This window comes from Oryx dammah, unplaced genomic scaffold (assembly GCF_014754425.2).
Source record: "Oryx dammah isolate SB20612 unplaced genomic scaffold, SCBI_Odam_1.1 HiC_scaffold_8, whole genome shotgun sequence".
NCBI classification, from domain to species: Eukaryota; Metazoa; Chordata; class Mammalia; order Artiodactyla; family Bovidae; genus Oryx; species Oryx dammah.
In genome coordinates this window covers 5,321,918-5,335,875 of record NW_024070192.1, presented here as the reverse complement: position 1 = coordinate 5,335,875, position 13,958 = coordinate 5,321,918, and the positions used below count along the sequence as shown (strand labels likewise).

The following is a 13,958-nucleotide window of genomic DNA, read 5'->3' as shown; positions in this document are numbered from 1 at the left end:
GGGGAAAGGGGCCACCTGATCTAAAAGGATAGAGTGAGTGATAGACGTCAATCTCTGCCCTCCCCAGGCAACAGTGCCAAGACTGGTGCGCTGGGCCATGGAGAGATGATGAGCTTGGATGAGAGCAGTTTTCCTGCCCTGGAACTCAACAACAGACGACTGTCTGTCAAGAACTCCTTCTGCCGAAAGAACGGCCTGTATACCAGGTAATGGGCTCTCTGCGTGGGGTCCTGGGAGGGTGGAGGTGGGGCGGGAATCGCCTGGGCCACAGAGCAGGCAGCATGCAGCTGGCTTCACCTTGTCCTGGAAGCAGCATTCTCAGTTGTATCCGACTCTCTGTGACCGCATGAACTAGCCCACCGGGCTCCTCTCCCTATGTAATTTCCCTGGCAAGGATACTGAGTGGGTTGCCATTTCCTCCTCCACATCTCCTGCGTCAGCAGGCGGATTCTCTACCAACCACCAGGACAGCCCCCCGGGAAGCAGCATTCGCTGGGAATGGTCACTAGGCAGAGAGCCAGGCCCAGGCAGCTCCACAGCGGGGTGGGGAGAAAGTCACGAGGAGCTGGGGACAGAGGGTGTCTGCCAACCACAGCAGGATGCAAATCGCTTGCACAACTTTGCAAACCACTAACTGCTGTTTGGGGCCAAGTGCTCCTGGTACAGGCCTGAAGCCCTGATAGCCACTGGCCCGAAAGGTGAGAGGCCCCAGCGAAGATAGGCTGGGCAGACACACTCAAGAGCTGCCAGGAGTCTCCCATGACTGCTCCTGCCTTCGCCTGACCTTCCTGTTCTGGAAAGAGGGGATGCCCTCTCCCCAGGCACCTACTCACATCCTCTGTGGCCGTAGGCAGCTTTCTCCCACCCACCTTTGAAGTCTATACACCCCACATTGTCCTCAAAAGGCCGCATCCAAGAAGAGCCAACCAGGAAAGGACCAGGCTGCACCAGCTCCTATATTCACTTGACTCCTCTCCACCCAGGGCCCCTGCTAGCCCCACCCGCTGTGGCCCGCCAGGCTGCCCGTTTCCAAGGTCAGGGTCAGTTGCTAGGGCTCACTTGAGGGTCACCTGATTGACCTGGCAGTTTCAGGCATCGAGAGCATGAGGGAGAGGTTGGGCTGCAGCTCAGGGGCTCCAGCCTCGGCCCCGTTAACATTCCCGGCTCATCGGAGGTGCCCACGGGACTGAGGGGATGCCTCTCCCAGGGCCAGCTCACAAAGCTTCCCTCTGTCTGGTCCTGAAAGGAAGAGGCAATGTGTGTGTGTTCAGCAGGAGGACTTTCAGCGGGAGGGGTGCACAGGCCAACCAGACCAAGCTCTCATCTCCTGCCAAAGCCAGCTTTCCAAAGAAAGAGCCATTTGAGGCCATGGTGTGGGCCCAGCATGGCCACCGCGGCTCCGCCAGGCTGGCTCCGGGGCCCTGCCACATGGAACAAGAGGGCGTTTCACCCACAGCCTGGCTTCGCCCACCTCTCACACCCCCAGTGTACACACACCGCGGGCCCTGTGTGTCCCCTCCATCGCTGTGTACACACAGAAATCCCACGTGCCCCAAACCATCCCCAGGCTCCTGAGGCCTGACCCAGGCACAGCACATGTCGCCAAGACAGTGTTAGCCTGGCCCCCTATCCACCCCCCGTTGGTGTCCTGTGTCTTCCTGTCTCGTCTAGTGATGCTACTGCTAACTATGCTATTTCTCAGTAGCTTAAAGATGCAGCTTTGTTGATTGGCATAAAATCCATGCAGATACGGTACAGGGGGTTGCAGGAGGCAGGGGTATTGCTTGTGACACGGATACCAGGCACCAGACTGTTCTCAGAGCGGCATTTCAGCAGGAAGCCACCTCCAGCTCGGGCGGGGCAGCCGGGTTTCAGGGCCTCTGTGCTAGGAAGGTCTCCTGGAGCCGACTGGGCTGATCACGGGGCATCGGGCCCTGGGCAGGGCCCCCTGGCACCCCTTCCTGGGAAGACATGAGTAAGGCAGAGTCATGGGGGACCCCAGCCACCTGCCCAGGGCCCCTGGGAGCCTGCGCAGTTCCCAGCCCAGCCTGCTGCCTCTCACGGACCCCAAAGCGGGTGGAGCGCCTGAGGCGCCCCATCCTGGGTGTCTGTGAGATGACTCAGAGCCGGCAGGCCTCTCACTCCCCAGGAAGTGCAGTTTTCTCCAGGGCTGGTTTCTCGAAGGTAGGGCGGGCCTTAGCCTGTCTCTGGTCTCTGAGCAGATGTGGAGGGAGGGAGGCCGTGTGCCCCTTTTCCCCCCCGACCCTCGGCGTCCACTCTCTAGAGCTCACCTTGTGAGTTTGAGAGTCACCTGGGGAGCTTGTCTGCGGGGCAGGTGTCCAGACTGAGATTCCACTGCTGGGGGTCTCAGTGGGGCCCAGAAATGCTGTGTAACATTCACTGCCAAGACTCCCCCTGCCTGGGGCCTTGGGAACACCACTGCAGAATCAAGTGCAGTCTCCCCAGCGCCCCAGTCCCTGAGCCGGGGTGGGAGGTTGGTCCTGGGCCTACAAGTCCTAGAGACACACACAGACACACACACACACACATAGACACACACAGACACACACATACACAGACACACATAGACACACGTATAGATACACACACATAGACACACACACAGACACACACACAGACACAGACACACACAGAAATACATATACACACACACAGAGACACACACACGCACATAGACACACACACATAGACACACAGACACACACACACACATATAGATACACACAGAGACACACACATACAGAGACACGCATAGACACACAGACACACAGAGACATGCATAGACACACACAGAGACACAGACACACACAGACATACATATAGAGATACACACACACAGACACGCATAGACACACACACACAGACACACACGCACACACACACACAGACACACATGTACACACACACACATATATAGACACACCTAGACACACATATAGACACACAGACAGACACACACATAGACACAGACACATACACAGACACACACATGTAAACACACATACACAGACACACACATAAACAGATACACATAGACACACATATAGACACACACACATAGACACACATAGACACACACACACAGATGCACATAGACACGCATGCAGACACACACATAGACACATACACAGACACACACACAGAGACACAGACACACATAGACAGACACACACAGACACACCCAGAGACACACACACATACACAGACACACACACACATAAACACACAGGCACACATATAGACACACAGACACACACATAGACACACATAGGCACACAGACACACACCCCCTAGAGAGAGAGACACACACAGACACACACCCCCTAGAGAGAGACACACACACACACAGACACACACTGACACACACACACAATGGGAGGTTGGTACTAGGCCTACAAGCCCTAGGGACATACACACACACACAAACACACCCACCCTGGGGCCTCCAGCCCGAGGCCCTGCGCCCCGGGGCCCAGGCCTGTCAAAGCGCAGACACAGGAAGGAGAAATGGAGGGTCCCGCAGAGGGCCTCCTGCCCCCCGCCCCCCCGCGCCCCCGGGCGCCCCCAGGCCCCCGGCCCCGCGCCCCGGGAGCGCCCCACCGGCGCAAGGCGGCCCCCCCAGCCAATAAAGGGAAGGAGAGCAGGAAGCGGTGGGCACGCCCATACTCTGGGGTGGGAGGCTTCACACACCACCCCCATCGTGAGCGGGCGCCAGGCCCTCCTGCCCCTCACCTGAGAGTCGGAGATTTCCGAGGGCTTCTCCGTCAGGCTGCTGCTCTCCGCCGGGATGAGGTCATTGTACTTGGTGACGTGCCCCCCCGAGCACCCCAGGTCTCCCCTCAGGCCCCTGTCCCCCACTCTCCCCAGGTCTCCCCCTAGGCCCAGCCCGGGCAGCCTCCACTACTCCGACGAGGACGTCACCAAGTACAATGACCTCATCCCGGCGGAGAGCAGCAGCCTGACGGAGAAGCCCTCGGAAATCTCCGACTCTCAGGTGAGGGGCAGGAGGGCCTGGCGCCCGCTCACGATGGGGGTGGTGTGTGAAGCCTCCCACCCCAGAGTATGGGCGTGCCCACCGCTTCCTGCTCTCCTTCCCTTTATGGGCTGGAAAGACCGAGGGGCCCCAGGAAATCCCCCGGACAGCGTACTGAGGTCAACCGCCACGTCCGAGCTGCGCTCAGTCTGCCCCTGGGCTGGTGGGGTCCCTGGAGCTCCCAAGAGCAAGGGTTGCAGGAGCCCCCAACATGCTCCGTCCCCGGGCGTCCTGGCCTGTCTCTCCTCAAAGACAAGGAGAGGGATGCAGACACCGGAGCCCTGCTCGGCTGGAGCTGGAGAACAGCTGAACCCAGCTAATCAGGGTCAGAATGAGCTCCAGAAGGTGGGGGCTGGGCCCCCAAGGTTGGGAAGTAGTGCGGACCATTAAGGCATTAAGCTTTGGAGCTTCAGACCCGAGTTGCATCCTGGCTCTGCTGCCCAGGAGTCAAGGGCGTCATGGGTGTACTGAGTAATATCTTGAAGCCTCAGTTTCTCTCACTGCAGAATGGGCTCATGGGACAATGGGGAGGATTTGCTGAGGTTACGTTCAGTGAATGTCAGCTCTTAATACTAAGAAGGAGACGGTGCCTTTGGGAGACATGGAGCTTTAGAGAGGCTGCCATTGGGTGGTCAGGCGGGGTCATGCATGGACACTCTGCCCCAGGCTTTGGGGAGAGGGGGTCTGGTGCATTCCAGCCGAGTGATGTTACAGCCTCTCACCCCAGCCCTCCTGGCCTTGGCCGAGCCTGCTGGTTGCCAAGGAAGGGGCTGCAAAAGGCCACAGTGTCCCATGCCCTGGACCTTCCTGTCCGGTCCTGGGAGAGGGTGAGAAGGAAGAGAGGCCAGCAGGAAGTGGGGCTGCTGGCTGGGCAGGAGGTGCCAGCCAGCCTGGGGTCCAGTCACAGCCCCGTGGACCGAAGGCCTCTCTCTTGCTCATTGCTGTTTTGCTCAGCTCCAGGGTTACCATCGGGCTTGGCAGAGCCAGTGAGGCTAGAGCTGACACCACAGCTCAGAGCTGGCAGGGGCCAAGACGCAGCTTAGCCTGGTTTACATGGGGACCCACGTGATCCAGGTTGTGGCATCTTGTTGTGAGTAGTTAACTGTTTGCTGCCATGCCCGTACTGGGACTCACTCGGCCGTGCTTCCTGAAGCACTCTTCTTTCTTCCTCCCCAGAGATGGTGATGAGCCTTTGGCTTGTCGGTTCCCAAGGTAAAAGTCAAAAAGGTAAAGGGAGACTTCCCTGGTGGTCCAGTGGTTAACGCTCTAGGCTTCCGATGCAGGGGGCACAGGTTCAATCCCTGGTCAGGAAGCTAAGATCACACATGCCTCACAACGCAGCCAAAAAAACAAGATTAAAGGGATTCCCCGTGTCAGTGGAGCCGTCACCAAGGGCTTCTTGAGCCCCTTCCTGTCTGTGGAGAGGGCATCGTGGTGGGCAGCAGAAGAGGCTCCCTGTTGACTCTGCTCAGCCCCCTTGACCGTCTGCAGAGGGCATTGTGATCGACGTTCATCAGCTGAGCCCCGACCTTTCAGAAGGTAACGCCTCTGAGTCCACAAGGGACCGCCCCAGTCCCGGGAGCTCTCTGTGAGCACCCTGCGTGAGTCTGGGGGACACCCACATGGGACACAGAGCTGGCCCCTGAGGCCATGCCAGGGCCCCCCAGCCTTGAAGAAGTTGCTGGGAGAAGAATTCCCACCCCAGGAGCACCCCACTTCAGAAGTCACCACAGGGTGGACAGAGCACCTGGAATCCTCCTTACAGCTATTGGTCTCATTTATTCAGAACAAGCCCTTCACTTGAACACTGTTTCCATAGCAAACTGGGACCAGTCACTATCCCGCCCCTCGCCCTCTCCAGGGGCACACACCCTAGAGAGGAGGCTTTCTGGTTCCAGAATGCCAGATCTGAGGACCACAGCCCAGACCTGGAGCTCCTCATGCAGCCTTTGGGATAGTTCGGGGTTTGATTTGGGGCTGGATTAAGTTGACTTGGGTTTATTTACTCTGTCCTTTTTCTTTTTTGGGGAGGGGTAGGGGGCGCTGCACCACGCAGCATGTGGGATCTTAGTTCTCTGACCAGTAATTGAACCAGTGCCCGCTACAGTAGAAGCACAGAGTCCTAACCACTGGACCACCAGGGAATCCCTGGGTTTATTTACTCTGAAAGCTAAGTTCCCTGAGGGCAGGAGACCTGAATTCAATCCCTGGGTCAGGAAGATCCCCTGGAGAAGGAAATGGCAACCCACGCCAGTATTCTTGCCTGGAAAATGCCATGGACAGAGGGACCTAGTGGGCTACAGTCCATGGGGTCAGAAGAGTTGGACACAACTTAGCAACTAGACCGCCACCATGAGTTCCCTGAGGGCAGGGACCGTGGCAGTTGTGTTCAAGCCGTATCCCCAGTATCCTGCACATCACTGGGAGGCAGTCACTCTGTGCGTATCTGTTGAAACCATGAAAGGGTCATTGGAGAAGGTCATCAGGCTGAACAGGCTCAAGACCAGGTATGGTTAGCAGGATAGAGAATCAAAGATTTGTGGTTGTAAGTTATTCCTTTTCAATCAGCATCAGATCTCAGACATTCAAAGAGGCCCTTCACAGTGGCTGATGACAACGGCTGCACCCGCCGTGGGCCACCCGAGCACCCCACCACAGGGTAGCTTCACCCGACCCTCCGAGGCAGGCCTCAGTCACATCTCTTTGTACGAATGGGAAAACGGGTCAGAGAGCTTAAGCGAGTTGCTGCTGCTGCCGCTGCTAAGTCGCTTCAGTCGTGTCCGACTCTGTGCCACCCCATAGACGGCAGCCCACCAGGCTCTCCCGTCCCTGGGATTCTCCAGGCAAGAATACTGGAGTGGGTTGCCATTTCCTTCTCCAATGCATGAAAGTGAAAAGTGAAAGTGAAGTCGCTCAGTCGTGTCCAACTTTTAGTGACCCCGTAGACTGCAGCCCACCAGGCTTCTCCATCCATGGGATTTTCCAGGCAAGAGTACTGGAGTGGGGTGCCATTGCCTTCTCCGTAAGCGAGTTGACTCGGGTCCAAACATACAAACTCAGGATCTGGGCTCCGTGTGGGCTGGAGTGGGAGGCAGATGGGAGACAGAGCAGCTGGCCGCCCTCAGATGTCCAGTGAGTGATGCTCAGCGTACCAGTGCCCTGGGGCAGGGGGACACGGACTGGTGGCTGAACCTCCCAGGGTCCGCCTGGGCCCTCTCATCTCTGCAGACGCCAGCGCTCTCCATAAATGACTCCCTGTGCTGCTCACTCACCCCCGTGAGAGGCAGCTGGACGGCACGTCAGTGTCCAGAATGAGCAGCACCCAGCCTCACGACGTCTAGCTCTGGGCTCACAGGAGAGGCGATGTTAGTACTCCTGGGCACCTCCTTCAGGGTCAGCAGCCAACGCCCAATCCCTCGGGCCAGCTGTCTTCCTGAAGTCCCCGCCCCCCAGGCCCACGGAGAGTGACTTCCACCCGTGCCACCTGGTTGGAACTCTAAATCAGACCACCCAAAAGTCAGACTCCAGAACTGGATTCTTCCATTTCTAGCTACCCAGCCATTTCCCTGTAATATGGGGATAAACACAAAGTCAAGGCTTCTTATAAACAAACACACATGCTGCCACGTGGGAAAGGCTAGAACGGGACTGTGGGTGGAGGCTGGAGGAGAGAGGGGCCGGTTTCCCTCCAGAAGGCACAGGGTGGGGCCGGGGGCCGTGTCTGCAGGGGTCTAGGAGAAGGAGGTTCCCCGGCAGGGGGACCCACAAAGGCTGAGGCTTCTGTGATGGAACTTCTAAAGACAAAGTATGGCCACCGTCCAGCTTCATGTCAAAGTCAGAGCCCACGATGGGTAGAAAAATCACATAGTTAGCACACAAGTAAATCTCAATGGGAGAGAAATTCCAAGGCGATGGCAAGCCTCTCTTAATCAGTACTCAGTTCTCTGTGATGTCCTGGGTCAGCCCTGTAAGCTCATTATCATGAAATTGAGCCTATAAGAAAAAGGAATTATCAATCAGTTCCGTTCAGTTCAGTCTCTCAGTCGTGTCCGACTCTTTGCAACCCATGGACTGCAGCACGCCAGGCCTCCCTGTCCATCACCAACTCCCAGAGTTTACTCAAACTCATGTCCATTGAGTCAGTAATGCCATCCAACCGTCTCATCCTCTGTTGTCCCCTTCTCCTCCCACCTGCGATCTTTCCCAGCATCAGGGGCTTTTCAAATGAGTCAGCTCTTCACATCAGATGGCCAAAGTATTGGAGTTTCAGCTTCAGCATCAATCTTTCCAGTGAATATTCAGGACTGGTTTCCTTTAAGATGGACTGGTCGATCTCCTTGCAGTCCAAGGGACTCTCAAGAGTCTTCTCCAACACCACAGTTCAAAAGCATAAATTCTTTGGCGCTCAGCTTCCTTTATGTTATCAATACATAGGACATGTTAGATTGTATATTGTTTATTGAGCACCCAATCCAAAGAGTTAGCCAGGAGTGGCTCTAAGGGTTGTTTAAGAATGGTACTTCCTAACCCATGACCCCTGGGGGAGGCCTGGATGGAGTCAGTGGCCCCGCACCGGTTGGGCCCTCTCTAGCACCTGGGTGGGGTAAGGAGCCCAAGAACCCTGGAGGAAAATGTCCTCCAGAGGGAACCTGGGCCACGGGTCGGGGAGGGGCTCCAGCTGCCAGTCTCCAAAGGAGCTGCCCAGCATAACACCCCACCTGGGGCAACACTTTCCCACCAGGCTTCTGAGGTTCAACAAGATAAGGGCTCCCAGGTGGACTCCCCAGTGGCGCAGTTAGTGAAGAAGCCACCTGCAGGAGACTCGAGGAAATGAGGGTTCTGTCCCCAATGAGGGTTCTGTCCCCGGCCAGGAAGATCCCGTGGAAGAGGGCATGGCGACCCACTCCAGCACTCTTGCCTGGAGAGGCCCGTGGACAGAGGAGCCTGGCGGGCTGCAGTCCAGGGGGTCACAGAGGGTGGGACACACACATACCAAGGGCTCTCTGCCTGGTCCCCAAGCCCAGGACAGCACTTGCCTGTCTCCTGCTGATCTGATACCACTGTCCCTGCTTCCAGAGAGAAGCAGAAAAGAGAAAGGCCTTCCTTTGCTCCCTCTCTTTTGTCTCAGCCCTTTCTCAAGGTCCTCCCTCCCTCAGGTCCCCACCTCACTCGCTCTGAGCCTGGAGGCTGTCCTCTCCCCCTTCCCCGGGCCCCGGTAATTGCTGATGGAGTGGCTTTGAGCTGCTGTTAAGAGGCCTGGGAGCTGAAGCGGTGGCCTGATTGCCTGGCAGCCAGGGACTGGCCATGAAAGGCCCCCTTTGTGCTGGGCCGGCGACTGGGAAGCTGCATTCAATTACTGAGGGCCGGGCAAGAGTTGAAAGCAGGAGTGGGAGCCCCTGGTCCCCCCCTTGCTTTCTTTCTTCTCTTCTTACCCCACCCCCATCCAGAAAAGAAACAGATGTTCTCCGAGGTAGAGACAGAGGGGAGTGCATGCAGAGACCCCCTCCTGCGGTGTTGGGGAGCTGGGGGAGGGGCGGGCCAGACTCTAGCCGCCCCCCCACCTCCGCCCCGCCACACCCCTCCTCTGCTGGCTTTGGTGTCCCAGTCTGGTGGCACACAGTAGGTGCTTAACTTAAGGTGCTCCTTAAGGCAGGAGATGATTTGGATAAATGGGCTTTGGTTTGGGCCCCAGGAGGGCCAGAGAGGCTCCTTCCCCACCCTGCTGGTCTCAGCTTCATCCTGGGGGTGGCAGTGGGGTTGTGGGTAGGCAGGAACCAAGCATTCTCCTTCCCAGGGTGTCTGAGCACTGGGTCAGCCTGCCGTTGGGACTTCCCTGGCGGTCTAGTGGTAAGTCTGCGGTGTGAGTTCAGTCCCTGGTCAGGGAACTAAGATCCTGCAAGCTGCACGGTGCAGCAAAAAGAAATTTAATTAAAAATATGAGTCAGTCTCCCCTATCCCATGCCCCTGTGATCCTTCCCTGAGGGGCTTCAGGCCCCATGTCACACAGACCCCTTTCACTTTCCCCCTAATGATACCTTTACACTGTTCTCGCATATATTAGCTCAGTTCATCCTGTTAACGTCAGGACCCACCCATTGTACTGACCGGGATACTGAGGCGGAGAGAGGATAAGTGATAGGCCCACACTTATCCAGCTGGGAAGGGACAGAATCAGGTGGTGCCTCTGTCTCCCCACCTGCCCCCCAAGCCTGGAGACTCATTCACTCCAGACCCACAGTGATTTGGCGATGCCTCTCCAAGGCTGGGGCCTGGGGCTGGCTGAAGTTCTGGAACATCTAGCAGCCACTCCAGCTGGTCGATGGGTGCCCTCCAAGAGGGAGCTGACCTGCAGGGGAAACCGTGGGGCCCCTCTCTCGATCCCCACACTCACAGACCCTCACTGCGCCCGGACCCCAGGGACCGCGCCCCCCCAGTCTCCTGTATCCTCCACGTCTGGCTCAGACCGCCTGCCCCTGGGCCGGCCTCACTGCAGCCCGGGCTTCAAGAGCCCACCCCCAGCCCCCTTGCCTGCCCTTGGCATACGGAGCCCTGTGGTCTCTGCAGCCCCTTTGTTCGCTCCTGGGCAGGCAGCTGGGCTGTCGGCAAAGAAAGCGCTTGTATTGTGCTGCTCTGCATCACGGGGAGCACGGGTGAGGGACTCTCCATTGTCGTGGGCAGCCAGCCCTGCCTGCCAAGACGATGGGGTCCTGGGAGTGCCTGCTGGGGTGGCGGGAGCGCTGTGGGGGCTGGGGAGGGGGAGGGAGGAGGAGAGCCAGAGCACATGAATCAGCAGAGCAGTCTGGGAGCATTTAACATCCCCCTCGAGGACAGAGGAGTTCCCCTTCCCCTCTTGTGACCTCCAGGCAGGAGTTCAGGAGTTCGGAGCATGTGTACATTTCGGAAAATCAGGCCAGTCCGCGCTCAGGTCCAGCTCATCCTTTCCTTGGGCAAAACCATCACTCTCTCATCAGCACTCAGGTAGCAGCATCATCGTAGCTGCAGCACAGAGGCGTGAAATTTAAAGACGCAAGTCAGCGTTTCCTCCTGTCTGGCAGAGCCTGCTCCAGAGTTGGTGTCATTTTAGTTCTGTGCTTTGTACCCATTTCTCTTGAAGGCTTAGATGCCGTCAAGGGCTTTGAGTTCCTGAAAACGGGTGCACGCTACCTTTCCCATACATAGCTCAGAACCTTCGGGCAAGGGCAACGCTCCGTTTTCTTTTTTTTCCTTTTCTAAGATTTCTGTGCTTAGCTTTTGGCTGCGGTGGGCAGTTGCCGTGCGCAGGCTCCCCACTGCAGTGGCTTCTTGTGTCGTGGGGCAGGGGATCTAGGCGCGCTCCGGCTTCAGTGCTGTGGCTCACGGGCTTAGCTGCTCCAGGGCATGTGGAATCTTCAGACCAGGGATCGAACCGGTGTCCCTTCCATTGTAAGGTGGGTTCTCAATCATCAAAGAACCAGGGAAGCCCTCCATTTTCTTTGCCTGTAGAGCAAGACACAGATGATTATCCTGGACTTGTTTATACTAGGCTCACTGGACTGCAGGGTTTTGCCAATGTGTATTTCACTCCGGCTGATAAAATGAATTTACTGCCTCTAAGCATGTATTCACTGGGCAGAGATGAGGCAACTCGAGCTTGGTCTTCTAGAATGATATTTGTTGAGCATGTACTGTTCACTAAAACCAGTGCATCCCTTCCAGAGAGTTCTAAAGGCCTTTCCATCTGCTGTCTTTTTAGTTCTCAAAACATCGCTGGGAGCTGGGGGTGGGGAAGAGATACATGATATTTTTAGCTCCACAATTCAGAGTCGAATGTTACTTTACAAACCAGATGGACTCTTGTCTTGCAGCAATTTTCCCAAAAGCCAGCTAGAGCACGGGCCAAGGACCCCAGGATATCAACCGTATTAAGGATAATTTAATTTTTTTTATTTCTCCCCCAGAGCCTCAGGGTCATCACTGTGTGAAAATTCAGAACTTCTGTTGATAACCTTTCTCATGCTTCTTTTGTAACTGAGTGTGGCATTTATTTTGGATCACACGTGGGTGAGCATCAGCATTTTGTTCAGCGCCAGGAGCCTCTGAAGGCCTTCCAGTCTGGTCCTGGCTTTGTCCCCAGTCACACAGTAAGTCAGAGGCTGGACCAGGACTGGAGCTCAGTGTATCATGCGTGGGCCTCTGCTTTATTTACTGTCTTAGAGATTTGTTTTCATTTATCTATTTGGTCACGTCGAGTCTCGGTTGCAGCGCATGGGAGCTTCTGTTGCAGCGCGCGGACTCTCCAGTTAGGGTGTGCCAGCTCGGTAGCTGTGTTCAGGCTCCAGGTTTACTTTCTCCGTGGCATGGAGAGTCTTAGTTCCCCAACCAGGGATCAAACCCACATCCACTGCGTTCCAAGGTGGATTCTTAATCATTGGACCACCAGGGAGGTCCCTAAACCTCTATTTTTAAGTGTCGTTTGGTTATTCTTCAAGTTTGAGGAGGCCAGCAGATCAGGAGATGACTGCTAGTGGAAAGATGGCTTGCTATTCACAGGTCCCCAGAAGGGCAGGCACAGCAGGCCACGTGGAGCCACACGACGAGATACCAGGCTTGGTGAGGAGGCGGATGGAGCAGGAAGGAAACAGGAAAACTCACCCTGTGCCCTTTATTCAGGTTCCCAGAGGCAGGGCCGGAGAAGGTGATGGCACCCCACTCTAGTACTCTTGCCTGGAAAATCCCATGGATGGAGGAGCCCGGTGGGCTACAGTCCATGGGGTCGCGAAGAGTCAGACACAACTGAGTGACTTCACTTTTACTTTTCACTTTCATTCATTGGAGAAGGAAATGGCAACCCACTCCAGTGTTCTTGCCTGGAGAATCCCAGGGACGGGGGAGCCTGGTGGGCTGCCGTCTCTGGGGTCGCACAGAGTCGGACACGACTGAAGCGACTTAGCAGCAGCAGCAGAGGCAGGGCAAGCAGGCTTAGCAGAGTTTGAATGAATTCAGGGGACCCTGGAGGGTAGGGGCTGCCCCTAGTTGTCTGGTACCTGACCCTGGGGAGATTGGAGGCAGGGAATAGTGGGTCCAAGTCAGCGTGTAAGCGCCCATCAGAGGAAGCGATGCAGGCAGGGGCTCTGGGTATAAAAAGCTGCTTGCTCTCTAAGACCTGTCTAGTCTTGGGAGGGGCAGTCCCTCCAGGGTCAGCAAAAATAACAAAGCATCAGAAATACAGAAAGGAAAGAACCATGACGCATGCAACCTCGGAAAACACCATACTAAATGAAAGCTCAGACACCAAAGCTGCATGTGGTGTGATTCCATTTTTATGCAATATCCAGAATGGGTCAATCCGGGGAGACCAGAGTAGATGGTGGTTGCCAGGGCTGGGGTTGGGGGGAGCAGGTTGGGGAGGAGGAAGTGGGGAGCGACTGCTTAGTGGGCACAGGGTTTTACTCTGGGGTGATGACGGAAATGTTTCGAATTGAAAAGAAGTGATGGCTGCCGGACAGTGTGCACGTACCAAATGCCGGTGAATCAGACCCTCGACAGTGAGGTGTGGATTTCACCTTGATTTTTTTTCTTTTACTGATTCATGGAGCTCTTTCTCTTTTTTAATCGACATTTATTTTTCAATTGGAGTATAATTGCTTTTCAGTGTTGTGGTGGTTGCTGCTGTGCAGTATCAATCAACTACAAGTATTAACATATACATATATTGTGTATATATATGTATAACATATATATATATTTCCTCCCTCTTGAACCTCCCTCCCACCCGGCATCGCTCACTTAGATTTTTTTCAAAAGCTTAGAACTTGGGTCTTGTGGGTCATGTCGGCATCCGCAGGCTCTGTGCCAGCTCTGGGGGAGACACTTCCTACCCATCACGTGTTCTGAATGCCTTTCACCCCCGTGGCAGACTCCGGGC

At 55.9% G+C, this 13,958-nt stretch overlaps 1 protein-coding gene across 1 annotated transcript in view; it reads left to right on the top strand.

Moving 5' to 3' along the window:
• The window catches only part of SDK2 (sidekick cell adhesion molecule 2), a 161,705-nt gene that overhangs the window by 147,044 nt on the left and 703 nt on the right, over positions 1-13,958 (top strand). The window contains exons 48-49 of the mRNA XM_040244313.1: positions 68-206; positions 3,889-4,015. Coding sequence (XP_040100247.1) covers positions 68-206; positions 3,889-4,015 — 266 coding nt within the window. The remainder of the gene's footprint in view (positions 1-67; positions 207-3,888; positions 4,016-13,958) is intronic.